Raw genomic sequence first — 25,144 nt, forward strand, 5'->3', positions numbered from 1 at the left:
TTCCAGCTCAAATGAAGCCACCCCTAATGGCGCAGGCCATTCATTCCTCTGGCCCGAGAACGTCTCTGCTAGCAGCAGTTCTATGGGGTCTCTGCCAGACAGTCTCCTAAGCCAGCCAGGAGGGACATCGCTGCCCTCCCTGCATCTCGGAAAGGCAAAACGATAGCCACGCCTGCTGCCAGTGCAGTGAGGGGAGGGCACGGTGTGGCACTGGAAGGGTTACACGCACCCCCCACACAGCAGGGCTGGGCATGACTGACGTTTGCCTTTTAAAGGTGAAGGTAGATCTCCGTGGCCTTCCATGTCAACCTGCCATCTTCCTCACTGGAGGTGCCAGGGGCTGAAGCGTGGACAGCCTGTTCTCTCCCCCTTCCAGCAGCAGGAAAGAAGCTTTTTGCCTGTTTGCTGTGAGCTTTCAAAGAAACAGCCAATGCCTGGCTGGATTTAGATTACAACAGGATTCACCCGTGCGTGAGGTCACGTCCCCACAAGGAAGAGGCAGGAGAGAGCGAGGGAGCAGCCCAGTAGCCAGGGGCAGCTGGCTATCATTCCCCACCCCCCTGTGACGGGCGGGGACTGGATACGCTACATAAAGAGTAAAGAGTCCAGTAGCACCTTTAAGACTAACCAATTTATTTGTAGCATAAGCTTTCGAGAACCACAGCTCTCTTGGTCAGATGCTACGTAAAGCGAGAGCCACGGAAGCCCAACAGGCATTAAAACCCAGTGGGGGAGCTCCCACCAGCCCACGTCCCCATTTGTGGTCCAGTGACTTGCTAGCCCCATGCCTCCTACTCACAATGTCGGGCGTGGTGCCGATCTTCTTGGCCAGCTCACTGCGCTCCATGGTGCTGAGGTAGAGGTAGCGGTTGAGCAGCTCTCCATCCAAGACGTTGCGCACAGCATTCTGCAAGATGCGCCGGTCCATGTGCAGCATCCTAGGGGCAGGGGGGAGAAATGGCACAACGGGAAAGGATTCTCAGTGCCTGCAGGGATCCTGGTCCAAAGCAACAAAGCATGCAGGGGGAGGGACAGAGAGAACTCATTCTGATCTCCATACATGGTCTATGTCCACTAATCCATAAAATAAGAATAGAGTCTGTAGGAACTACAGGAGATGGGTGCAGAATTCACAGGGCATTATCGTAGCAGTCCGTTGCTTGAACATGGGCAGAGCATCAGCAAAGCTCTCAAACTCCAACCTAAATAAGCTCAAGATCAGCTTCCAGTCTTTACTCCACAAGGAACACACACACACACGGGCCCAGGAAGTGAGCTCCGGCCTCCCCAACTCCATAGCATCGGCCTATTGCGCCTGTGTTTCCCTCCGCCCTTCCCTCCAGGGATCTGAGAGTGGCAAACCTGAAGGCACGAGGGTTGAGTCCGGCATGGTGGGGCAGCATCGTGGTCAGGGCATTCTGCAGCATCAGCAGGCGCCGGTAGGTCTTCTCTTGCATGGGCAGCAGCAGGCCAATCCCCCCATCGAGCGTGGCTGGGGAGAGAGAGGCAGCCCTTCAGAGCTTGCTGTCCCACACCCACTAGAGACCCTGCCACATTGCAACACTGATCCATTTTTTATCTTTGGGACACCACAACCTCCCCAGCTTATGATAGGCAGTGGAATAAATATTTAAGATTTATTTATTTAGGTATGTATACTTTGATTTTCTCCCCAGTGGGGACCTGAAGCAATTTATGACATTTCCCCATCCTCCTTTTTATGTGGCGATGGCCACCAGCTCAGGTTCTTTAAAAGGGTTTGGCAAATTTCAAGGAAGGACGGGTCTATTAGCAGCTATTAGCAATGATGGACAAATGGAGCTTGAAGGCAGAATAACCTTGGAATGCCAAACACGTGACGGACAACAGATCTCATAAATGCACCTGTTATAAATCTTATCATCCAGAAACTCTGGAGTAGATTTGTGAAACTGGACTCTCTCTCCTCCCTTGATGTTAGTAAGATTTCTAGCCTGTCTCTGTGGAAAGGGACTCAGGTGGCCCTCAATGCCAGAATTCAAAAAATGGGATTCTGGATTTGGAAGCGAAATTTAAAGCATGTTTTTTGCACATTTAAATGTGCATGTTGATCTCCTCCCTCTGAAGGCGCCAAAGGAGCACGCACCATCCGCTACAGCTCCAACATCGCTGCCTCAGCGCCGAAACAGCCCCACTCACCAAACCAGGTGATGTGCTTGTTCTCCCATGCGATGGACTTCTTGGTGGGGCCTTCCATGGCTCCGCGGCACGGCGTCCGCCAAAAGGCATTGACGTGGGCACCGACGTGGAAGTCAGCTCTGCGGAGGAGCCGCATGCCACCAAAACTTTCCTTTGCTAGAGAAAGAAGCAAAAGAGGGCCGGGGATGTGGCCAGAGCAATTTGGGGTAAAGGGTGGCCTGGCACCTTGGAATGGAGCTCCCATGAAGAGAACCCTGCTGCTTCAAGCCCTTGCTAGCAGGGAACTTCAGAACACCCTTCCCACCTGCCCCTCTCTTCCCACCCTGCCGTCCAGAACCCGAGGAAGCAGAGCCAGGCAACAGGAGCAATGGGGTCTGAGAAGGGGCACGGTCCCAAATCTACCCACAGCAAAGACGGGAACTAAACCTGCTCCGCTAACTACAGCTTCTCTCTCACCTTCTGGCAGGTACATGTAGACTAGGAGGTTCCTGTCCCTGTCAGACACTGAAAGAGAGAACAGAAAAGTTCAACCAAACCTCCCTAGAGCCATCTGATCGTGGCACAAGCACAGCCCTACACAACAGGGTGAGCGCACTAGCAGAATGTCCCAGGGATCTAATCTCAACAGGCCGATCATCCTGGATAATCCGTGCGCATTCTTACCTAGCCAATGAAGCAGGTGTCCCTCACAGGCAGCTGGATGGGTTCTCCTCTATAGCCTACTTGTGAGTTGAGGCTCACCTTCTCTTTTCACCTGAGTAGCAGGATTCCCTGTGGCCCCACTGTGGGGGTGGGGCTTCAGCAGCTCTTTGCATTTAGCCCCCATAAAGACTGGAGGAATAAATTAATGTGCAAAACTTTTATGCACATTGGTGTACTGTACTCATGGCTTGGTCAGAATTTGGGCTAGCTTAATGCAGAATTTTGATTAGATTTCTTGTACTCTGCATCTTTCAGCATGTGCAATTTCAAAACCGGTGCAGTGTGTGTGTGGGGGGAGGGGCCGTGATGTAAACGGACTACTCAGCAAGACGCACACGGACCCCTCAATGAGTTTCCTCTTAATGGGACCTCTATTGTCCTGGGGTCCAGGAGAAAAGCTTGCATTGAAGACGCTACTCCACCTCTGACTGTGGCAGTTTCAAGTCTTCCTCTGAATACTCGTGCTCCTAGATAGCAAGGGCCAAGAGCCTACCAAGCTTTCCAAGGGTTTAAAGCCCAAAGCAGCCACACCCAACAAACTGCAAGAGGAATCACACCTTTTGAAGCAACTTGGACGCCAGCTCTGACGCATGATAGGCTGAAGATACCCTGGAAATCCAGTTGGCCTCTGGACATGAATCTTGCTCTTTTAACACGGTAACTCAAAATCTGGGTTTCCTTAACACACACCACAGCGCACTCTGGTTGCTTCTCCCACACTGCCCCAACATCCTGGTGCAAAACCTCATCTATTGGGCCTGGCTTTGGGCTGGGCTCCCCCGTCCCCCCACTCCTGCTACACACCCAGGAATCCCAGCTGGGCGTTGTCCACCATGAAGTCCACGCTGTAAACCTCCAGGGGTTTGGCATCCTGGGGGCAAGAGAAAGAAAGAAAGGGGTCAGGGGACTCCTGGGGCAGGGCTCAGCGAGGCGTCCCTCTGCGCCCAGCAGACCCACGCGCCGCACCCGGCTGACAAGCGACAGCGTCTTGCTCTCCTCCTGGTAGCGCAGCAGTGAAATGCTCTTCATCACATCAGCCGCCAGGATAAAGTTCTTGACGCTGATCATCTGGTGGATGTAGAGCTGCGTGTCGATGAAGGCCATGCCCGTCAGATCGTTGTCCTTCAGGCTCCACAGGAAGATCTGCAGCAAAGATTGACACGGAGCCTGAGCCTGGGGTGGGGGAGCCCCAGCATGGCCCTTCACCCTTCTCTTCCACGAGCCTTCCCTCCACAAGCTACCTCTGCCCTTCCTCTTCCCTACAGACGGAACTGCCTCCCGCGCCGCCACTTCTTTTCAGACACTCCCTCCACCCCATCTATGTCCCCGGCACCTCCTTCCCCATCTTGCTTGCCTAATGTAACGCTAAACGCTTTGGGGGGCGGGGGTCCTGGCACTCCCTTCTCTCCCTGCCCCCCTTCCTGTCTCAGCCGCAGTTTCTAAATACCACCTAGAGCAGAGGTGATTCTCCACCAGCGGGACATGTACCACCAGCGGGACACCGAAGCAGTCTACATAGGAGGCAGAGTTTTCATAACAATTACTAAGAATTTGATCTCCCAACAATATAGTTTTTTGAAAAAACTGTGTGTTTTACAGTTACCACAGCAGTAAAATTTATACTTAACAGTATTATTACAATTTTCAATTACTAATGGGATTGCCGTTTTTATGCCTGTAAACATAAAGGCCCTGTATGGGAAAAGTGGGACGCTGGTGTCTGCTATGGCGGGAAGCAGGTTCTTTGGACAGCGTGGTGGTTGCACGGTAAGATACAAGAGGTTGAGAAGCAGCACTGAGAACTTGCCCGGCGGGAGCCTCTCCACGTCTCCCTGGCACAGATCTGACTTCCCATAGCCTGACCAGTTCTCAGGATGCCCCTGGCACAGCACAAATGGTTTCCCCTAGACCCACGCAGCCGTCGGGCATACAAGGCAGCGCTGTGACATTCCAAACAAAGTCACTGGGAATAAGTACAGCGCCCCAACTGCCTATTCTGCAGCCAACAACATGATCCCAAAGAGGGGAAAGAAATCCACTCGACTGAGAAATGGCCAGAGGGTGCCCGTGACACCAGCCTGGATAAGCTCTCCAAGGGTGGCATCCCCGCCAAGACTTGCAGCCCAGGCTCACCTTCTGGCCGATGGCTGACACCAGGTAGCCGTTGCAGTGGCAGAGGGCAGTGACTGGGCCCTTCTGCTCCTTCTCGTACAAGACCTTGAACTTGTTCTTGGTGAGCGGCTGCCCGGGCTCAGGGACGACTTCGCTGATGTCCATGATCAAGATCTGCAGGGCACAAGGGGGGGGGGAGGTGGTGTCCCGTGTAACCAGAACTCCTGCTTTGTACTGGCTAAATGAGACGGCCGCCCTTTCTTCTCTCGCTTCTACAAGGCCTTTGTGTCAGGGACCCTGCCACTTCGGTGCTTGATGCCATGTGCCCAAAGCCCCCCTATATGGTCTGTACAACCCCACTAGTTCCCAGGACCAGAGGCTCTTTAGAGCTGGGCAGGCCACAGCAGGTTCTGTGGCCGGAGGACTGAATCTTCCTACAAAGCACGGGGGACTAAAACAACCCACATTAACTTTACCAGAAAAGCAATGGCGACAGCGCATGAGGAGGGGGGGGGGCTGGGAATGTTTCCTGTGTGATGCCCTGGAGCTCTGGGTTACAGGGTGAGGTTTTTTTCCTGCCTGGCACCTCGTGGAATCTTGTCCATTCAAGGTCAGGATGCTGCAACCAAAAGCCTCCCTTGCACCAGATGGGCCAGCTCCTGTCCAAAAGGGCTCAGCACGAAACAAGTTCAAGACCCTCCCCAGGACACAGCGCAAGAAGGCTGGAGGCCAGTGGAGCTTCAGGGGTCCTGCCAAATTCCAGTCCCAAAACCTGCAGGACTGGCTGGAGAGGCGGCACTAGGCTCTGCAGAACAGCCTCCTAGCGAGGAAGGCCGGGGGGAATTCCCGTGATGGAGCGTAAAACGCTCTGCTTGACCCAATCCTGGGTCTTCTCTCCAGACATCGTCAGTTGTCTTGAAGAAGCAAAGCAGAAGAGGGAGGGGGGAGCCGGCACCAGCAGCCCAAGCAAGGGAGGGGGGGCAAGTGCAAAGGGCGAGAGAGTGGAATGTGCACCCAGGATTCTGCCCCCTCCCTCGGACGCTGCGAGGACCAATCCCACTGGACCTGTTCCCGAGCGGGGGATGGGTCATTAGGAATCTCCAGGCAGAGGCTGCCAGCAAAGCTCACATTTTAAAAATACAGAAGTGAACTAGTATTGCCTCACTGAGGAAACTGGGAGTGGGTGGGTGGCACAAAAGGAACCAGGTTTGGAAAGATCCCTGACAGACCCACCTTGCGCAGGGTTTGAATGGAGAGGAGCTTGGAAGAACAGCAGCATCTGGCAGCTTTGGGGGGGTGGGGGGATACCCATCGCGGCCTCGCTTACAAGGCACTTGCAAGGCTCCCGACAACGTGACCGCCGTGACATCCAGAAAGCGCCACCCACACGCCCAGCAGGGCAGGGATTCGCCGCCCCTGGCTGCACTCACCCGGCCCCGGCAGGTGACCTCCTCCCCCTGCATGAGGCAGGTGCCCACAGCAATATAGCCCTTCAGCCCCGACACTGTCTCCTCGCTCTTCAGAGACGCTGTCTTCATGCAGGTGACGTGCTCCCACTCCTCCAGGTCAATCCTGCAAGGGGAAAGAAGTCACCTGGTCAGAGCCGCCCTCATCTCTCTGCCCACAGGTGGCGGGACTCAGCCGAAACTTCCCTGCCGCACCTGCTGGGCACCGACTGAGCAACGTTTTGGTGTGGTGGTTAAAAGCAGCAGGACTCTAATCTGGAGAACCGGGTTTGGTTCCCCACACCTCCACTCGAAGCCAGCTGGGTGACTCACAGCTCCTTTCAGAGCTCTCTCAGCCCCACCAGTGTCTGCTATGGGGATAATAATGACGTTGTAAACCGCTCTGAGTGGGTGTTAAATTGTCCCAAAGGGTGGAAAATAAATCACAGAATCATACAGTTGGGACAGAACTCCAGGGTCACCTAGTCCAACCCCCTGCACAATGCACAAAATTCACCACCTCCCCCACACACACCTCCAGTGCCCCCTGCTCCATGCCCAGAAGATGGCAAAACACTGTCAGGATCCCTAGCTAAACTGGCCTGGGAAAATTGCTATTTGACCCCAAGGTGACTATTGGCATTACCCTGGGCATGTCAGAAAGGGCCACGAGAACTGAGCACTGATTAACGGGAGTGAACAAAACATTCCAAGCCGGGACTGCTTGCCACTCCCTCTACCTGAGCATTCGAATGCTCAGAGGGCTTATAAGGTTTATGATAACCACCGTTAATGTTCTAATAGGGTTGGATCCCACAAGCTCCACCGGTTGAGGGGTAATTTTGCCAGTTCCTCCCTTGCACTGCAGACCCGATTCATGATGCTTCTAGGGGTCCTTTGATTTTTCTCTCAAGAGATTTTTTGTGGCTCTCTGCCACGATACACAAAAGCATACGATTCATAGAGTTGGAAGGGGGTCTTACAGACCATCTAGTCCAGCCTCTTGCCCAATGCAGGAACAGCCTAAAGCGTCCCCGACAAGGATTTGTCCAGCAGCTCCTTGAAGACTGCCAATGAGGGGGAACCCACCACATAATATCCAACTTTTGATAAATGCACAAGAATATGAGTTAGACATTGCTGAGGTGGAAGGGCTGGATCCTGGTTTTTTATTACTATTTCTTACAATGAAATTAAGAAACAATTTGCACAGAAGCTGCTCAGAATAATGGCTCCTAAAAGCTTCAAAAAGTTACACAGAAACGTAGCCACTTTGTTTCTTATCATATATATATATATTCAAGGCTGAACGCAACTTCAACAGAATACAAAAACTGCTGCCTTTAATAAAATGGGCTGTTTTAAAAGCATCAGACACAGCTTAAGTTATGTTTATAATCATCAAATCTGACCTGGCCACGCTTCAACATCTTACAAAGACTAGCTATACGTGAACTCACAGTTTTACATGTCACTTGAGTCAGATTTGAAATCCTGAAAATAAAGCTCTTACAGGTGGCAAAATCAGGAGCTTCGCCGTATCTTTTATCCTTTGTACAGGAAGAACAAGAAGTTCACTCCCCTACGCTCAGTAAATACCCGCTTGACCAATATGAGATGACACACTATACCAAGGGATTGGCAACCAGAGTTACTCAAGACCCAAAGAGGGCTTGACAAGCTGGAGTCGCCGTCTACCACTGGTTCTTTAGAAATAACCAGGCAACGGCAGTTATCCTTTGGGAACCATACACCTCAGTTTGCCGAAGAGGCAACTTTTCATCACCTTGCAAGATGCCAAGAAACAAGAAGCTGCCTATATTGACAGATTCAGACTCTTATCTATATGGTTAATGCCTACAACAAGGACTTATCAGACTGGATGTCAAATGGGTTCATGAACAGCAAACACAAACTCATTGTACACATCAGCAAGAAGAAATGGGTGCTATAAAAACCCTGTATCCTGATGCTGAGCTTATCTATTGGCTCGCACACCAGAAAGGCTCAAATGTGCAAACTGAGGGCATTGCCTCTGCAGACATGTTTGCCCAGGCAGCTTCCCAAGCTGCTTGTGTTAGGCTTCTAGCCAGGTCACAGGCAAGTAAAAATATTTTATCATAGATGGAGAGCTAAATAAATGGTCCCAACCATTCAAACCCTAAGGGGGGGGGATACAGTTAAAAATAAATATTAAATTAGTGATGACGAGAAACAAAACCCGTTGTGGTAAAAAATACAATGGGCTCTAGAAAGGGGAGAGCGGGCAGGCAGGCATTCCCTCCTCCTCCATCACTGATCCTGGCCGGTGAAGGAGTGGGGTGGGCATTGCCACCTGCTCACCTGATCTCAGCAACATGAAGGGGTGGTGGGCTTTGCTACCTGCTACATGTCTGATACAGGCCGGGTAAGGGGGGGCAGGCATTGACACCTGCTCCACTCCTGACCCCAGATGAGTGAAGGGGAAACAGGCATTGCCTTCTGCTCTGTGCCTCATTACAGCTAGGTGAAGGAGGGCAGGAATGGCTGCCTGCTCCAAGCCTGATCCCACCTGGGTGAAGGGGGGTGGGCATTGTCACCTGTTCCTTGCTTGGTGAAGGGAGGAGCAAGCACTACTTTCTGCTCCTCGCCGTATTCCGACAGGTGAAGGCAGGCAGCGGGCGTTGCTACATGCTCCGTTCCTGATCCCACCTGGGTGAAGGGGGTGTGAGCATTGCCACTTTCTCTGCTCCTGATTCTGGCAGGTTGAAGGGGTGTAGAGATTGCTGCCTGCTTGGCTCCTGATTCCGACAGAGTGAAGATGGGCTGGGCATTGCTGCCTGCTCAGTGCCTTATTCCAATAGATTGAAGGAGGTGGGCATTTCCACCTGTTCCACTTCTTGTCCCTAATGCCAGTTGTGATAAGATGGGGGTGGGCATTGCCACCTGCTTTGCTCCTAATACCAGTTGGGTTAAGGCAGAGAGTGGGCATAGCTACCTGCTCCGCTCCTGATCCCAGCTGGCTGAAGGGGGCGGGTATTGCCACCTGCTCTGCACCTAATACCAGCTGGGTTAAGGTGCGGGGAGGGCATTGCCACCTGCTCCGCTTCTAATATCAGCTAGGTTAAGGTGGGGGGGGCATTGCACCTGCTCGGCACCTAATACCAGCTGGGTTAAGGCACGGGGAGCGCATTGCCACCTGCTCTGCTCCTGTTCCCTGCCTGGACTTCCCACCACAGCATATTTTCTGGAGCGATATGGTGAGTTACCTGGGCTTTCCTCTGCAGCAGCACCCTCTGGTGGTGCACCAGGGTATAAAGTGAGTTGTCTGAAACACGCTTACTCAGTTATATAGTAAGATGGTATGATTTTCTGTTAGTTGATATTACTGAAAAATTATATTGTAATAAAAAAGACTCAGAACGAAAGCAAAGACGTCATAATTGTATTACTTGTGTACAATACCTGGTAGCGAACCTAAGATGTTATTTGTGGCATACCTCTTGATTTGATTTGGGAAAGCTAACTAGATGCTCCTGACATCTTAAGTGCACACCTGTATCTGAATCAGGCCTGACCAGAGTCATCCGGACACATGACATTCTCTCCCCTGTCTCCTCCAGTCTCAGTGAGGACACAACCCGCCCCTGCTGTTGAGCAGATCTGGCTACCCTGAGCCCCAGGGCTGAGCACCCTTCCAGTGCTTCTCACCTGGTGTTTGGGATCGTCTCCCAGCTCACTGGAGAGATCAGCTGAATGGAAAAGGCCTCCTGCAAAGGGTGGATGTAGCGATCATCTGGAGGAGGGGAGAAAGAGGAGAGCTGTGCTCACCAACTGGCCCAGCTGAAAGAGGGAGCCCGGAGTGCACCCACTGAGCGCCCCTTCAGCAGATCGGGGCAGAGATACCCACTTTTCCTGCTTCTCAGTAACCCATCTGAAGACATGCCCAGCACAACAGGGAACTCCTCGACACAAAGGTCCTTCCTGGCCAAAAGGGGCTTAAAAGTTCTGAGTAGGGTTGGCAAAAAAACCCACCCCCCAGGAATGACTCTTCAGAGAATTTATTTATTTATTTTGTTTTCGGTTTTTTATTCCGCCCTCCTGGCAAAGGCAGGCTCAGGGCGGAAGACATTCAAATAAAACATTACAATATAATTTACACTTTAAAATAACAATAACACAGTCCAATATAAATATTTAGAAAATATAAAACAGCAGCACTTGAACAATAGGAGGTAATCGATTGATCTACCGCCTACTATAACTTTAAAAAGACTAGATGGTGGATGCCTCTAATGGGGAGGGCTCTGATTTCCTCTGTTCTATTCTGTTCGGCCAGTGGCAGCCTAGCCCAGCCTCAACCATATGCCTGGTGGACCATCTCCGTCTTACAGGCCCGGCAGAAGGATAGTAAATCCTGCCAGACCCTGGTCTAATGAGACAGAGTTCCACCATGTTGGAGCCAGGACCAAAAAGACCCTGGCTCTGGTTGAGGCTAGGCAGGCCTCCCTGGGGCCAGGGACCACCGATAGTCGTTTATCCCTTGATCGGAGCGTCCTCTGGGGCCCATACGGGAAGAGGTGGTCTCGCAGATACGCTGGTCCCAGTCCACATAGGGCTTTATAGGTTAGTACCAAAACCTTGAATCTGAATCTGATTGAGCTTCCCAGAGAGACCGTGCAGTGCAGTGCAGTGGTCAGAGTAGTAGACTCTAACGATACAGGTTTGAACCCCCAACTCTGCCACTTAGGTTTGCTGAGCAACCTTTAGTCAGCCACTCTCTCTCATTTGAACCTACCTCACAGGGTTGCTGTTGTGATGATAAAATAGCGGGGCGGGGGGGGGGAACGATGTGACAAAGTTTTGCCTAGTCTTAGGCAAAAATCCCAGAGTATAAATATCTTAATAAACGTAACTGCTATCTGCAAGCTCACGCACCTCGCTCAATGGTCTCAAATTCCTTCTCCTCTCCTGTCATCCGAGGGATTCGACTGCAAGCATTGTTGATGCTGGTGGCCACGGCATAGACCTACCAGGACAAGCAAATCTATTCAGGGAAGTGGGATAGGCCGCTGAGCCCACAGGGGATACACTAAGAATGCTCCGTGGCAAGCTCCATATTGGCACCCCACAGAGAACTCAAGATTCCCGATCTGCAAAAGAATAGTTTGTCATTTTGTCCACAAAAGAAATTCTTGTGGGTTTTGACAGGAGACAGTCTATGTTAACAGGACACGTAGATCCCAGTGAGGCAACAACCCACTTGCCTTTGTTTTCACAGCTGTGGAATGTTTTTGGATGGGGGTCGAGCAACTTGGGTTGCCGTCCAAATGTATTGCCGGCTGTATTTTATGATTTCAATGCTGTTTTATTGCAATTTATTTATTCATGTTGTAATCTGCTCTGAGCCTGTTTACAGGCAGAGTAGATTAAAAAATCCAATAAATAACTAGATGACACAGAGCAGTGGGAAGGCAGGAGTGCAGCAACCACTTTATGATCATCCTACAGGCCTGTAGGTCCCAGGTGACTTGAACGAAGCTGGAGAAGCCCCTATACCTTGCTCAGTACGGCATGGATGTAACAGGATGGATACGCAGACAGACAAGACAGAGTCAGAGTACCTTGGACTCAACGTGATAGGCGACATAGTGTGCGGTGCAGCGCAGAGGAATCTTCCGGACAGGCCACGGCGCATCGTAGGAGAGGTAGGCAGGCAGGACACTGATGCGCAACTCCCCCTGCAGCACAGAACACCCTCAGGGCCTGCTTCTTCACAAGGCCCTCACCGATCTGCTCCCCCCTCCTCCCAGGCACGTAACAGGCTGCCTCAAACCCAGCCACGAGGCAGGTTACAAATCAACATTGCTTAAAAAAATAAGGCAGCCCATGACAGGGGGCCAATGACCCATGAAGGGCCAGGGGGAGCCCAGACCCGCCAAGCCTGACATACCTGCCGGTTGAAGTAGAGAAAGCCCTTGGGGCAATTGACATTGTGAAAGGGGGCAAAGGACTCAATTGGGCCATCAATGGTCATTGGGTGCAAGCGCAGGGCCCCCCGAGATGTTACCAGCAGCCAGTGTGGAGAGGGGCCACAGATGAACACCTGGAAACAAAAGGAAAATCCCTGGTTCAGGCCTGTGGAAGCCAGCATCCCTCCTTCCCCTGGAAGCAGAGCCTCCCCTGAGATGCGCTTCCCTGGGCCTCTCTCCTCCCCTTGATGCTTTGCTCTGCCCCCCCCCCACACCTCCAGCGAAAGCCTCACCCCGGAGTAGCCGTAGATGTCCTCAAAGTAGCGGAAGCGGGCCACCCGCCCCCGGCCACCGCCTGACTCCTCCCCACCCGCACTCTCTGTCTTCTTCTTGGACGGCCTGGGCTTCTTCTCCCGGAAGTTAATGTTGTGGGGAACCTGGTTGGAAGGCAAAGGACGGCCATGAGCAGCAGGCAAGAGGGGCTGGTGGACATCAGCAAAGGATGCTGCCCCTGGGAAAGAGGCGAGGCTCCCAAGCAGGTGGCTATTGTTGTTACCTTCTTGAAGCGCACTTTCAGGTTGCTCTGGCCCATCTGAGAGTCATGGTTAAAAGCTTCATAGATGAGCAGTTCCTGATCGACATGGACCTACCAAGAGGAAGAGGGGAAAAAATTAAGTACCGCCCTGTCCCTTGGGCTCTCTGGATTCAGGTCACGGGGGTAGAGTTGATGCCTGGAGCAGAACGGCGGTCCCCAAAGGCCCTTCCAGTCCCGCACACAACTGCAAGTGTTGGGCAGGGGAACAGCGGAAGATCCACCAAGCAGCATTCCAGCTCCCGGGTCCTCTCCCACAGGCCGCAAGAAGCACCCCAGTGCTGGCTCACATCCTGCACCTCTCCCCCACATACCCAGGAGACTGAGCTTCTCTCTAGAGCTGCTGACGCACAGTGGCGAAGTGGCTGAGCTGCGAACCTGCACTCTGCTGGACTGAATCCCACTCCTGCCATGAGCTCAGCAGGTGGCCTTGGGTGAGCCGCTACTCTTAGCCCCAGCTCCCCATCAGAAGCTCCTCCCCAGTGGGTTGGGTTCCCCCTGGTGAGGTGGAAGCCAGAACAGAAAACAGAAGACCCGGGCCCTGAAGCCAGAGCGGATAGAGGAAGATGGTGAATGCCTCCCTCTCACTAGGTCATGAGAGTGTGGGAGAATTCAGGCCCAGGGAGTGACCGACAGGCCCCAAGGAAAGGGCCCGGGGGCTCTCAAGCAGCTGCCTCCTCTCGACCCTGAGCGGGGAAGATCAAAAGCAAAGCTAGCCATTTCTAACTTAGCAGCAACCAGTCTCAGTTCTCCTGGGTGAGGATAGGGCTGGACCCCTCTTGTAATACTGGCTCTTGGGAGCAGCAATTAAGCATGTAAAGAGGATGGCATGTTTATATAACTGACACCCATTCTTTGGCTGGTGTTAGAAGTCCACAATCCTTGCCCAGATATTTGAATGATTCTAAGCCAGAAGGTCACTCTCGGAACTCACCAGTAAGTATGGGCGACTTTGCCGGTTTCCCAGGGCTATCAGCAGCACCTCCTTGACCAGCGGCATCTCGGTCTGACGCAGCACCTCCTCCTTTCTGGCTTCCCCCTGGGTGGCAGGTTGCCCAAAGGAGCTGTCCACCAGCACCCGCTGCCCCATTGGGAAGTTCTTCACCAGGAAGACCAGGCGCCATTCGGGCAGCTGGTAGATCTGCAGGGAAAGAGACGCAGGTGGTGGCAGCAGCAGCAGCCCAGCAGGGACCCAACGGAGGAGCTGCCTACTCCCTCGGCGCTGTACAGGCCCCTTACCTCCATGGCACCATTTTCCCGTACCAACACACACCAGTGCGTGGGCTCAGCCTTGTACTGGTGGAGATCCTTGTCAGCTGACGGCAGGCTGTAGCGGCGTGGCTCCTCTTTGCTAGGGCTGAACAGCATGCTGGAATCCCCATAAAGCATCTCTTCCTCATCATCCACTGTGTTGCTGTGTAAGATGGGGGAAAAAACTACTGTGGGAAGGCCCAGATCTGCTGCAAAGCCTAACCATTCACCACCCAAGGGGGGCAGGCCCGTTCACAGCAGAGTTGGCATGTGGGACTCAAGGCCGTATCGCCCAGTTCCAGATCTGTCAAAAGATGGAATTTATGCTTCAAGGCTGAGGCCTGGAACCGAAAAATGTTCCAAGACTGAACCTGGATGCCTAGGAGGGAGCACAACAGCAGGTACATTTTTATCCCACTGCTTTCCTCAATCCCAGAGACTCTCAGATTCACTGAGTATCTAAAGAGGTCGTGCCATTCTCTCCTACCTTCTCCTGGCCGAGTTCAACCGTCACATTGTGCCCCAAGAAAGGAAGAGGTCTTAACTGTGCCCCGAAGCCCTACCTGATGTCCTGGATGGGCGTCTCTGTTTCTGACTGGCTCCTTAAGGAAAGCTCATCCCGTGAGCTGCTCGAGTGGCTCTCTGTGCTGAACATCCCACTGACGTCCCGATATACACAGAGCGCGATCACCTTCGATTGCTGGTGGGATGACAACAGAATGGATCAGCATAAGGGAGAAGACCAGGTAGTTTCCCACATTTACTGAGCTATGTGGAAACCGATGCAGAATTTGGTACGCAAGATGAAAGCCAGCTTTTAAATCCAACATCCCACCTGCACAGGTGAGGTCAACCCAAGATATGAGGAAATTGTGTATTCTTTCTAAAATATCCAAAGGCAGAGTCCAAAATAATCTATGCAATTCAAACAAATTTGCATACTTTGGGTGATGTTTATTTATAGGGAAAGGAAAAAAGGCCCGTGCAGATGGGTTCATCACCACAACTCTGCAATCTGGCAAGTTGTTTCTCTTTGCAACCAATGATACAGGTTAGAAACTTCAAACAAACAAAAGGTGCTTGAGATGCTGACATCTGCGCCACGTGTCACATGTTGTGTTTAACAGTGCAATCAAGCCTTGGTATGCACAGCACCAAGCCTCTGATGATCACGCCTTCCCCCCTCAACAACCATTACCAATTCCTCCTCGTGCTTGGAGCCCCTACTCACGTGGTGCAACTGTGGCTTCTGCAAGGTGAGGCGGTGTGTCCGGCCCCCGTAGGTGTCACTCTTCAGCACAAACATCGTGACCTGCCCCTCAGAGCTCATGATCACCACGTAGGGGTCAGCCACAGCACAGTGCACGATTGGCGAGCCGAGATCCACAGGGATGAAATGCAGCTGGTCCACTGCAAGGCAGAGCCACAGTTCGATGGAAAGCAGGTGTCAGATGCGCCCTGCTTATCTGCCATGTGTGTCTATTATACTCTGTACCGTATTCTCTGTACCACATACTCTGTACCGAGAATGTGTAAAGAAATATCTGTGTAGCTGTCTAAAAGTGTAGCTGTGAATCGCTTATCTTCCAGGTGGCTACTTTCACTTTCTCGACTGGCCTGGGAAAGTGTCCTTGGAGTGCTGGTTGGAGCCGTATCTCCCTGAGACATGAAATGAGCTCATCCTTGCCTTCCCCATCCCTCCTTCTAGGCCCTGTGCGTCTAAATTCTAATGGTCCTTATCCCAGGGCGGGAACCTTGCCCTGTAACTGTTGCTTTACCCCTTTACATCACTTCTGCCAATGCTGTAGTCTGAGTGCCCTGATACTGATGGATCTCTAACAAAGAAACTTTAACTGGACTCCTGAAGTGTCCGCAGTGACGTAACTGGGGACCTAACTGGCAGAGCCCTGACAGCAGGTCTTTATCTGCCCTGACCTTCGTGCCCAACCAGTAGCTAACCACACTGCAATACGCCTCTTTCTGCCTAAGTCCAGTAGACCCTACAGCACCAAAATTTGATGTTCTCATCTTTCCTGACCATTACGATGGAGCCGTCCCTTCTTCTATGGGCTCATTTCCAGGACAGGAGATTTATCCTGGAAGAGCTGCCCTGAAGGTAGAGCCAGAGAACCGGGTGGCACCCACCTCCTTCCAGCAGGCGGATGCCCAAGGGAGACACCTGGACAATGTAACGGTTCTCGCCAATGTTGCCAGCGTACACGGTGGGCCCCTGCGTGGCAAAGCCACTGGTGTCCAGCTCCATGATTTCCTGGCCAGTTTGCAGGATCTGAAGAGGCAAAGATCAAGGGAAGGGGTCAGCACAGGACAGGCACGGAAATATATGGCCATCTGGCTGCCTTTCCTGGAGACATTCCCACAAGCAAGACTCAAACATGAAACTGGAGACAAAACGCCTTGTGGATGACCCATTCAGACACACCTTTGTCACACACATGTATCCAGATGGGGTCAGGAAAGCAGTTTATAAAACAGGGCATGGGGAGAAGAAAGTTAATATACTCCCAAGTACTAGAACTGGAGGACACCTGTTGAGATTGCCAAGCAATAGATTCAGGACAGCCAAAAGGACGTACTTCTTCAAACAATGCATAATTAACTTGTGGAATTCACTGGCACAGCCCTAGAGATGGCCACTAGTTTAGATGGCTTTAAAGGGGAGATTAGACAAATTCATGGAGGAGGAGGGTCCACAGTTAAACAGAACCTATCATGTTCAGAAGCAGTGTGCCTCTGAGTGCAAGTTTTTTGGAGGCGGATAGAGGGAGCGGCTTTGTAATCTGGGCCTCTGCTTGTGGCTCTTCTGGGACACCTGGCTGGCCACTGTGGGAAACAGGAGGCTAGGTCAGGTGGACCAGTTTGGGTCTGATCCAGCAGGGCTTTTTTATCTTCCTATGCTTCACCGTCTCTCATTTAGAGCTTCCTTCTCTGCACCCATCTTAGTGTTTTGTAGCTGGAGCCAAGGGGGAGGGGAACACGTTGTTTCTTCCCTCTACTCCACTTGCCTGGCAAAGCTGTGCACTCCCCAGCTATCTGTGCTCCAGCCTCTAAGCCAATCTGCCCCAAGAATGCACAGCCACCCCAAGCCAGCCCAGCATGTCCAGGCACACTCTTTCCCGGCACTCACCATGGTGGAGTCTTCGCGGCTGAGAATGAGGAAGCCGTGTCGCTTCCCATCATCCTCGGGCTCTGGCAAAGTTGGCTCTTTCTCTGCATTTTCCTCTTTAGCCTCTTCTTCCTGCTGGGGGAAAAGATTAAGAGGCTGGCAGCGTACAAAGCCATCACCTTTGATGAGGGGATCTGTACGTTAAACTGGGAACCTGCCAGGGTCCGGAATCTGGCCTCCCAAGCCTGTCAGGGCTAACTGTGCTCCTGAAAAAAAGGCTCAGCAGCTCAGGGGCAGAGGGCCCTGAAGAGTGGCGGAGCAGGTCACATCTTGGTCTCCGCCCACTTCCTGCTTCCTAGTGCCATCCAGCATGCACCTCAAAGCCTTCGATAGTGAGGGGGGGCCAATGCCAGCCTCAGACCAAAAATCTGCCCAGTCCTGGATCTGGCAAATTTCTGTTGGATGGATTCACAATTGTGCCAGAAGCCCTAGATTCAGTCTGGGTTCTCGGACCCTGGAGGTTTACGTGGAAACTTTGTCTGCCCATTCCACACTGGGACTACCTGGCCACCTCAATCCTTCTTTGACAATAGACAACCGGCATGGGCCAGATTCCGTTTTTGTACCATGAAAGTAAAGAGCCATTAAAAGGGCGGGGCCATCCTGTAATAATTTTCTGATTCGTAACAGAAGCCTCTGACATCAGAGATGGAGCTTCACGTGGGATTGGCTAGGTCTGCTGGTCAACCTTACAGAGCAGGACTGGCTTAGGTCAGATTCCATTGCCCATAAACACCCGGGAGCTCTGGATCTCCCCCCCCCCCGCCCACTTTGGAACAGCAGGACAAGAGAGAGCTAAGCAGAACCTCAATGTTCAGGGGCAGAGCAGTCCTGCATACCAGTTTGAAGGACGACACTCCCGCCTTCCCAGGAATATCTAGCTGACCACTATTGGAAAGGGTGCTAAAAAAGAGACAACTCTTTGTCAGGTCCAACAGGGCTCTTCCAATTATTAGGCATGCCTGCTAGGAACCTGCCTCTTCTGCCCTTTTCTGGGCAACGCAGCTGCACCTCCTGACTGCAGGGAACCTGGGCTGCAGAACACCCATTTTTGTCAGGAAGCACAGGAGCCCGCAGACCCACCCTGGCTTGGACAGGGGCTGACTGGCACAGGCAAGCACAAAACTCACCAATACCCCCGTCCTCAGAGAGAGCCCTGCTAGAGCAGCGCCTCCCTGGGCATGAAGGGCCACAGGGCCAAAAGAGGGAGAAGGAAAGGGGAAGTGGTGCATCTCCCCTCCCCACCCGCTCGCCTCTGCTTCTACTCCAGTCGAGAAGAGGGGGAGCTTAGCCAAGGGTGGCCTTGCCTGCCACAAGAGAGGCCAGCTCCACGTCCCCTTCTGTGCCCTTGGGGACGGCACCCAGACTTACAGCCACCTCTTCTTTCCTCTGGGGCGAGATCACTGTCCACATGTCATAGCAGCCTGGAAGCTCAAAGGTGGTCACCACCTGAGGGCGGATGCTTTTCTGTTGCAGAAAGAGGGAAGCGAGGACCGCGTTGCGGGAGGTGGATTTTCCTGAGCTGGTGACCTCTTCTAGAAAGAAAGCCACGCACCCCCCCCCCCCCGGACCACGTGCACTTCTTGTACTTTCTAAAGTATACATGAGATTTCCCTGCACAAAAAACTGTCCTATGTGAAATGCCAGATCTGCACACTATTTTCTCATCCCTCTCATGCCACTCTTTCCAGAAAGAACTACCTGCCCGCAAAGAAGACAAGTCACCCTGGGGTCAGCCATCTGCCCCCGCCCCTCGTCCCCAGGTGTTTACAGGCTGCACCAATGATCTCGAGGGCAGCCCCGGTAAGCCTAGGCAGCGCTGCTGATCGGGCACTGGCACCGGACTTGCGCCGGACTCTCCTCACCGATGCAGGCCTTCGCACAGCGCACTCCTGCACACCCCTCCCCAGCCACGCACTCACTCACCTGCAGAACGGAGAGAGCACCATTCTTGCCATAGCCAGAGCACACCACAATCTCTAGGTCAGGCTCTGGGCTATTCTGGAACTGAAATGAGAGAGCCACTCTTAGAAGCAGGCCTGAAAGGAAGTTGCCCGCCTCAGTTCCAGGCAGAGTCCTCTGGACGGTCTTCTGGGCCACTAGAAACTCTGAGAAGGGCAGGAAACGCACACCCCTGGAGCCCCCCCCCCACCACCACCACCTTCCCACCCACACGTCCTGCACTCTGCCTTCTCTCCAGAGCTTGATTCCTGCCCTGGTGTGCAAAGGCTGAGAGAAGCAGGCCTTCTTGTGCATCCATTCAGGTACTCTGAGGGGGTCCCACCCAGACGGCAGCCAACGACCAGTGTACGCACCTCCTCGGAGAGGAAAGCAGGCTCACCCATGGCAGCATTGGCACAAGGACCGATGTTCAGGATGCTGTCACACACCTGTCATTGTTGGGGAGGGGAGGAAGGAGGAAGAGGAAGAAACACCAAAGACAAGGAGAGGTCCCTGGGTGAGAAAGAGCTCAGGCTGGGGAGTGAGAACCAGGAATGCCAGGCTCCTCCTCCTTGTAGGCAGAAGGAAGGGAAGGACACCCAGGAACCAAATCCCATTTGTTCTGTCTTCCCCTCCCCCAGGAAACAGCGGAGAGGGCGAGGAGGCCACACATAAGCATTGTGCCCACGGAGAGAAGAAAGCCACACGGTACCTCAAACGAGTAGGTGGCAAGTTGAGTTCCAGACTGGGCTTCGCTGCCGTACACCTCAATCTCATCCACCTCATCCTGTGGTGGGACTGACTTTCCCCCTGTGGCCATATGTATAGTAACAAAATGGCATAATTAGCATAAGACCAGGCTCTCCGTGGTTACTGGGGGGAAGTGCAACCTGCACCTCTTTGCTGGAACCAAGACACGATGTGCACCCCCCCAAGCCCCCACCCCCACCCCCAGGTCCCAGAATGGTAGCAACCACAGACCAGCCCAGTTCACGGACTGCTCCAGCCGTTTCTTCTTGATGGGAGGTTCTTCCTGAAAGTGAGAGGAGGAGGCCGGCTGAGGACATTCCCACGGCGTTCAGCCCTCATCGCTAGGCTCCTGCAGCTCCCTCCTGAGAGGCAAAAGCCCCCAAAGCCTCCTCCCTCGGCCCCACCAGCTGCTCTGCACTCCAACAGCTTTTGCCCTGCACAGCACCCCAGTGGATGGTGCCGCCCCCCCCACCCCCACCCCCACTCTCTCTGACATCAGGCCTGACCCTGGGGATGCAGCCCGACAGGGCAGGAGCTGCTGCCATGCAAGAGCCCCTTGATACAAAACAACCTCCTTCTTGATATGTCAAGATCCCAGCGGAGCTCACCAGCTTCTCTGTGGGGTCCTTGGTGAGGCTCATGGGGGTCTCCTGGAGCTTTTCAGTGTATTTCAGGAGGAGCGAATTGCCAAGGCGCGAGCCCAGGAAAAGGTAGCCAGGCTCCATGGTGACCATCTGAGACCCAAGATGGAGAAGGCAAGAGATTCAGATGATAAGGAGGAGCAGGAGGCAGAAGAGCCTGACAAGGTGGCAGGGACTGCCCAGGGACAAAGCAGGGGAGCTGCTGCTTGCTGGGCAACCTGGTTCCCCTTCGCTCGCAACAGCCCACACCTGCCTCTCACCTCTGCATACCTGGAACGACCCCATTTTATTCTCACAACAATCCTGGGCCACATTCAGCATCACATCTAGACCTAGAGGAACTGCCAGAGGCTCACCAGGAAAGGATCTTCACAACGGCAATATTCCAGGCACAATGTGCAGACCGGAGAGAGGTAACAATTCCCAAATGCACTATTAAACTACAGTAAACAAACAAACCCACATGTTCAAGCAGGATTGCTCCCTCACAACACAAAAGGAACTCTGAATGGGAAGTTTGACATAAATGTCATGTTGATTTGGCCACTGACACCAATTTTGGCAACAGCAACCTCCAAAATAATGCATAAAACGGCACCAAGTAGAACAAAAATATATCCATTCAAGCAGAGTCTTTCTTGATGGTTGTTGTGGGTTTTCCGGGCTGTATTGCCGTGGTCTTGGCATTGTAGTTCCTGACGTTTCGCTAGCAGCTGTGGCTGGCATCTTCAGAGGTGTAGCACCAAAAGACAGAGATTGCTACACCTCTGAAGATGCCAGCCACAGCTGCTGGCGAAACGTCAGGAACTACAATGCCAAGACCACGGCAATACAGCCCGGAAAACCCACAACAACCATCGTTCTCCGGCCGTGAAAGCCTCCGACAATACATAGACAATACAATACAATTCATGAATGTTCTGATTTTCCAAACTGAGTCCCCAAATCCAGAAGCGGGCAGCCCCCACCTGTGAAGTGCCTGTACTCTGCCCTGCAAGGCTTGCGTGCTAAGCGTGGCACAGTCACTTAAGCTCCAGCGAACTGTGCTGCCCCAAGCCCGCCTTGCACCTAGGAAAAGATGCCTTATGTTCCTTCAGAGCATTCCCATCTCACTTAGCACACCTCTATGCCTCTCCCCCCGCTCGCACTGCCTGATCGACAACGGGAAAGCCGTTCCAGTGTCACAGCTGCCACACAAATGACACATGGACCTGCCGCCCACCACTTCACAGTGGAACACAGCTTACACAAGTGGTGAGAACGCTGGCTGCTGCCTTGTCAAAATGAAAGGATCGGACACTCCGCATGCCATCGGTGATGAGGGTCAGCACGTAGCTAAGCAGGGAAGGAGAGAGAAAGAGAAAGGCCGTGGGGGTGAGGGGAGTCATCAGGTTTGGAGCTGGTCAAGCCGGTCAGTTGGACCTGCAAGGCACCGCCACCCAAGGCTTCCTTCTCAGCTGCTTGGCTGATCAGGTGCCCAACAGGCAACGGGGATAACAAGCAGCAGCCACCAAGCCCTGCTGTTATGTAAGAAAGGACAAGCCCACGGGGAATACAAAGAAACAATGCTTCACAAAGTGTTTAAGTTTTTAAAGTGCCAGTGCTATATAATTCAAACATTCATACATATTTGTGCAACTCTTTCAGGAACAAGAATGAATCCATCATACAAAAAGTGCATTCATGAATATTGCAACATGTCCAGGTGTAGTAAAGCCAGTACAAATTCAAATCCTTGCATTGGTCTCTTTACTTCTTTCTGGTGACCTTTCCATGCACAGAGCAAACGCAGAGGTGGGGTAGATGTAGAAATCCTCCTCAGGCCCGATCTGGGGCCAGCTTAGAAACCACAGATTTCGTATCCTCTTCTACGGGAGCACTGCCTCTGGTTCCATATGCTTGGAGATTCTCACATTACATCAACCGGATTGGGCGGCCGTCTATTCCAGGGTAAAGAGACCAATGCAAGGATTTAAATTTGTACTGACTTTACTACACCTGGACATGTTGCAATATTCATGAATGCACTTTTTGTATGATGGATTCATTCTTGTTCCTGAAAGAGTTGCACAAATATGTATGAATGTTTGAATTATATAGCACTGGCACTTTAAAAACTTAACACTTTGTGAAGCATTGTTTCTTTGTATTCCCCGTGGGCTTGTCCTTTCTTACATACCAGATGGTAACGGGGTTTGCCACCCCTCCCCTTTTCACCGAGCCCTGCTGTGGCAGACAGCACCAGTCCAAGCATGTGCCGAAAATGCCACCCATCCTAGAAACTGCACTCACTGAGAAAGTTCAGAAAACACTTTCTCCCTCTCAGGAACTGTTTTTTTGCAGTAGCCCCTTCGTGGGAGCTAAGGAGACACGCTGCTCGATGGGGAGGTTTCGGCTGCCAGTTGTAGCAGCTGTTCAGACAACCAAGTTGCTACAGCATTCCACCCACTGTGTGAAGCACTCGTCAACTGGGCAAACAGAGCGGGTGAACGTACACCCACCTCCCCAGATGGAAGTAGCTCCACCTCACCAAGATTCTGACCATGTCGCAACCTCTTTCACAGGGTGGAGCCAATGCAGCCCGGAAGAACAGCCACACCAAGTCCTGGACCCAGCCACAGGATCAGGGTGCCTCCCAACAGCTGAACAAAGGGCTCAAGGCATGAAGCTCTTCTCAAGGTCTGGCTATTTCAGCATCTTGGAAGCAGACTTCTTTCCCAAAACACTACAAGGAGGTAAGGAACGGCCCTTATCAAAAGCAGAAACGTCTCAGGGTCCTAACAGGACAGTCCCCACCTCCATACTTGCCAAGGGAACCTAGTCCAGGAGCACAAGAGAAAACTCATGGTGCCAGAACAGGTGTCTTACATCTCCCCTCCTTTCAGCGATATCACCATCTTGTCATAGGAGATAAAGGTTGCCTGGGCACAGTCCAACGTGATCTTGACTGTCTCTTGGACCCCTGAAAAGACAAGACAGGAGTAGTCAAACCCTCGTTCCATTGCAAGGAGCAAGGCGCGGATGTGGCACCCAGAGCAAAAGAATAGCATCTCTTGGGCAGATGCGGTCCAGTCAGAGTGCGTTCCATCCTATAATCTACTCAGGGCCTCCAGGGCTGGCTGGAGCTTGCAACCTGCTACCAAATCTGAGATCATAAAAATCTAGCTTTCTAGGTATTTGTATATATGTACAAATATGTACATGCTTTAAAAGCATGTTCCTAGTCCTCATGGTGGAAGAGGAAAACTTGGAAACGAGGCTTCTTATCGTAACTTCTTGCCAGTAAGATTTCTTGAATCCGGACTCACGAGTTCACATGCCCATGACCAACATCATCAGTGCTGCCACTCTGTGGCATCCACATCCAGCCATCCTCCTTCCTGTCCACCCATCCTGAATGATACAAAAAAGTGAAACAAGCAAGGAAAGACATGGGCCTATACACAGCCCACTGCTCCATTCAAAGGGCAGAGCTTTCCTTTTACAACATCCAACATCCGACTTGCAGGGACCCCAAAAAGTGACGGGCAGGAAAAACATGACAACGTACTTAGTGGGAAGGCCGTTGTGCCATTTGTGAGGCTGTTGAGGGACACGCCGTAAGGGGGCACGCTCTGGTTCAAGTACAGCAGTGAATTCACCGCAAAGATCACCACGCCACCTTGAAGGAAGAGGAGATTCAGGAGAATGGAAAGCAGGGTGGGATCGCCACTCCTGACTTTCCAGAAGCACAGCACACGCCCTCCTCCACCAGCTGGAAGCCTTTCCCCAGCTCTGTTAGTTGATAATGCCAGGGGCACTGTACCTGGGGCCTTCTGCAAGCAAAGCAGATGCTCTGCCTCTGAGCTGTGGGCCCTCTTCATCCCCCAGCCAGCTCCACTGCTATGTGGAATCTCAGCACAGCACGATGGCCTCACCCCAAAGCAGCTCGTAATTTCTCACCGCACTGTTCCGTGAACATACACCACCTATCTCAGTATCTATCACCACCACCCTCTAGCAGCCAGGAAAAGCTCTTCCTCTCACCAATGGGCTTGGGCACCGCCAGGGCTTGTGTGCAGTCAAAAGGCAGGTTGCTGAGGGACCAGATGACCGGGTGGACCTTCTGCATGATGTTCAGGGAGATGGCCACAATGCTGCATGTGTCCTGGCGCACAGCCACCCGCCTGCAGAAGGGGCAAGGAAAGAGAGCTCTGCAACTTAATGTGAAAGTGGGGAGGGCCCCAGTACCTGACAAAGAAGGATGAATGCTCCTTGCACTCGCAGATTCAAAGGAGAGGGAGAGAAACGCTTGGGAGGAGAGAGGGTTCAATGTGCTTCAATACTAGTGCTGGGCTCCTCCTCTCCCCCACTGATACAAGATTCTGTAATGGTTCGTCTCTCATAAAAGAGGGTTG

General features: G+C 52.5%; 1 protein-coding gene across 2 annotated transcripts in view; it reads right to left on the reverse strand.

Moving 5' to 3' along the window:
* CPSF1 (cleavage and polyadenylation specific factor 1) overlaps positions 1 to 25,144 on the reverse strand; it is a 35,268-nt gene that overhangs the window by 509 nt on the left and 9,615 nt on the right. Inside the window, exons 8-37 of one of the 2 annotated variants that reach the window (XM_054985408.1) lie at positions 24,774 to 24,913; positions 24,298 to 24,408; positions 23,616 to 23,709; positions 21,995 to 22,082; positions 20,715 to 20,840; positions 20,338 to 20,389; positions 20,069 to 20,166; positions 19,731 to 19,805; positions 19,342 to 19,422; positions 18,787 to 18,882; positions 17,377 to 17,487; positions 16,377 to 16,518; positions 15,463 to 15,641; positions 14,795 to 14,931; positions 14,220 to 14,394; positions 13,915 to 14,121; positions 12,945 to 13,034; positions 12,682 to 12,825; positions 12,370 to 12,522; positions 12,041 to 12,157; positions 11,355 to 11,445; positions 10,128 to 10,212; positions 6,423 to 6,564; positions 5,014 to 5,166; positions 3,847 to 4,023; positions 3,685 to 3,751; positions 2,635 to 2,682; positions 2,179 to 2,334; positions 1,363 to 1,492; positions 800 to 938 (exon numbers count right to left, since the gene is read on the reverse strand). In XM_054985408.1, the coding sequence (XP_054841383.1) occupies positions 800 to 938; positions 1,363 to 1,492; positions 2,179 to 2,334; positions 2,635 to 2,682; positions 3,685 to 3,751; positions 3,847 to 4,023; positions 5,014 to 5,166; positions 6,423 to 6,564; positions 10,128 to 10,212; positions 11,355 to 11,445; positions 12,041 to 12,157; positions 12,370 to 12,522; positions 12,682 to 12,825; positions 12,945 to 13,034; positions 13,915 to 14,121; positions 14,220 to 14,394; positions 14,795 to 14,931; positions 15,463 to 15,641; positions 16,377 to 16,518; positions 17,377 to 17,487; positions 18,787 to 18,882; positions 19,342 to 19,422; positions 19,731 to 19,805; positions 20,069 to 20,166; positions 20,338 to 20,389; positions 20,715 to 20,840; positions 21,995 to 22,082; positions 23,616 to 23,709; positions 24,298 to 24,408; positions 24,774 to 24,913 (3,604 nt within the window). Of the gene's footprint in view, positions 1 to 799; positions 939 to 1,362; positions 1,493 to 2,178; positions 2,335 to 2,634; positions 2,683 to 3,684; positions 3,752 to 3,846; positions 4,024 to 5,013; positions 5,167 to 6,422; positions 6,565 to 10,127; positions 10,213 to 11,354; positions 11,446 to 12,040; positions 12,158 to 12,369; positions 12,523 to 12,681; positions 12,826 to 12,944; positions 13,035 to 13,914; positions 14,122 to 14,219; positions 14,395 to 14,794; positions 14,932 to 15,462; positions 15,642 to 16,376; positions 16,519 to 17,376; positions 17,491 to 18,786; positions 18,883 to 19,341; positions 19,423 to 19,730; positions 19,806 to 20,068; positions 20,167 to 20,337; positions 20,390 to 20,714; positions 20,841 to 21,994; positions 22,083 to 23,615; positions 23,710 to 24,297; positions 24,409 to 24,773; positions 24,914 to 25,144 lie in introns of both variants that reach the window. The other variant, XM_054985407.1, reaches the window with a different exon arrangement.

This window comes from Eublepharis macularius, chromosome 7, assembly GCF_028583425.1.
Source record: "Eublepharis macularius isolate TG4126 chromosome 7, MPM_Emac_v1.0, whole genome shotgun sequence".
Lineage (NCBI taxonomy): Eukaryota > Metazoa > Chordata > Lepidosauria > Squamata > Eublepharidae > Eublepharis > Eublepharis macularius.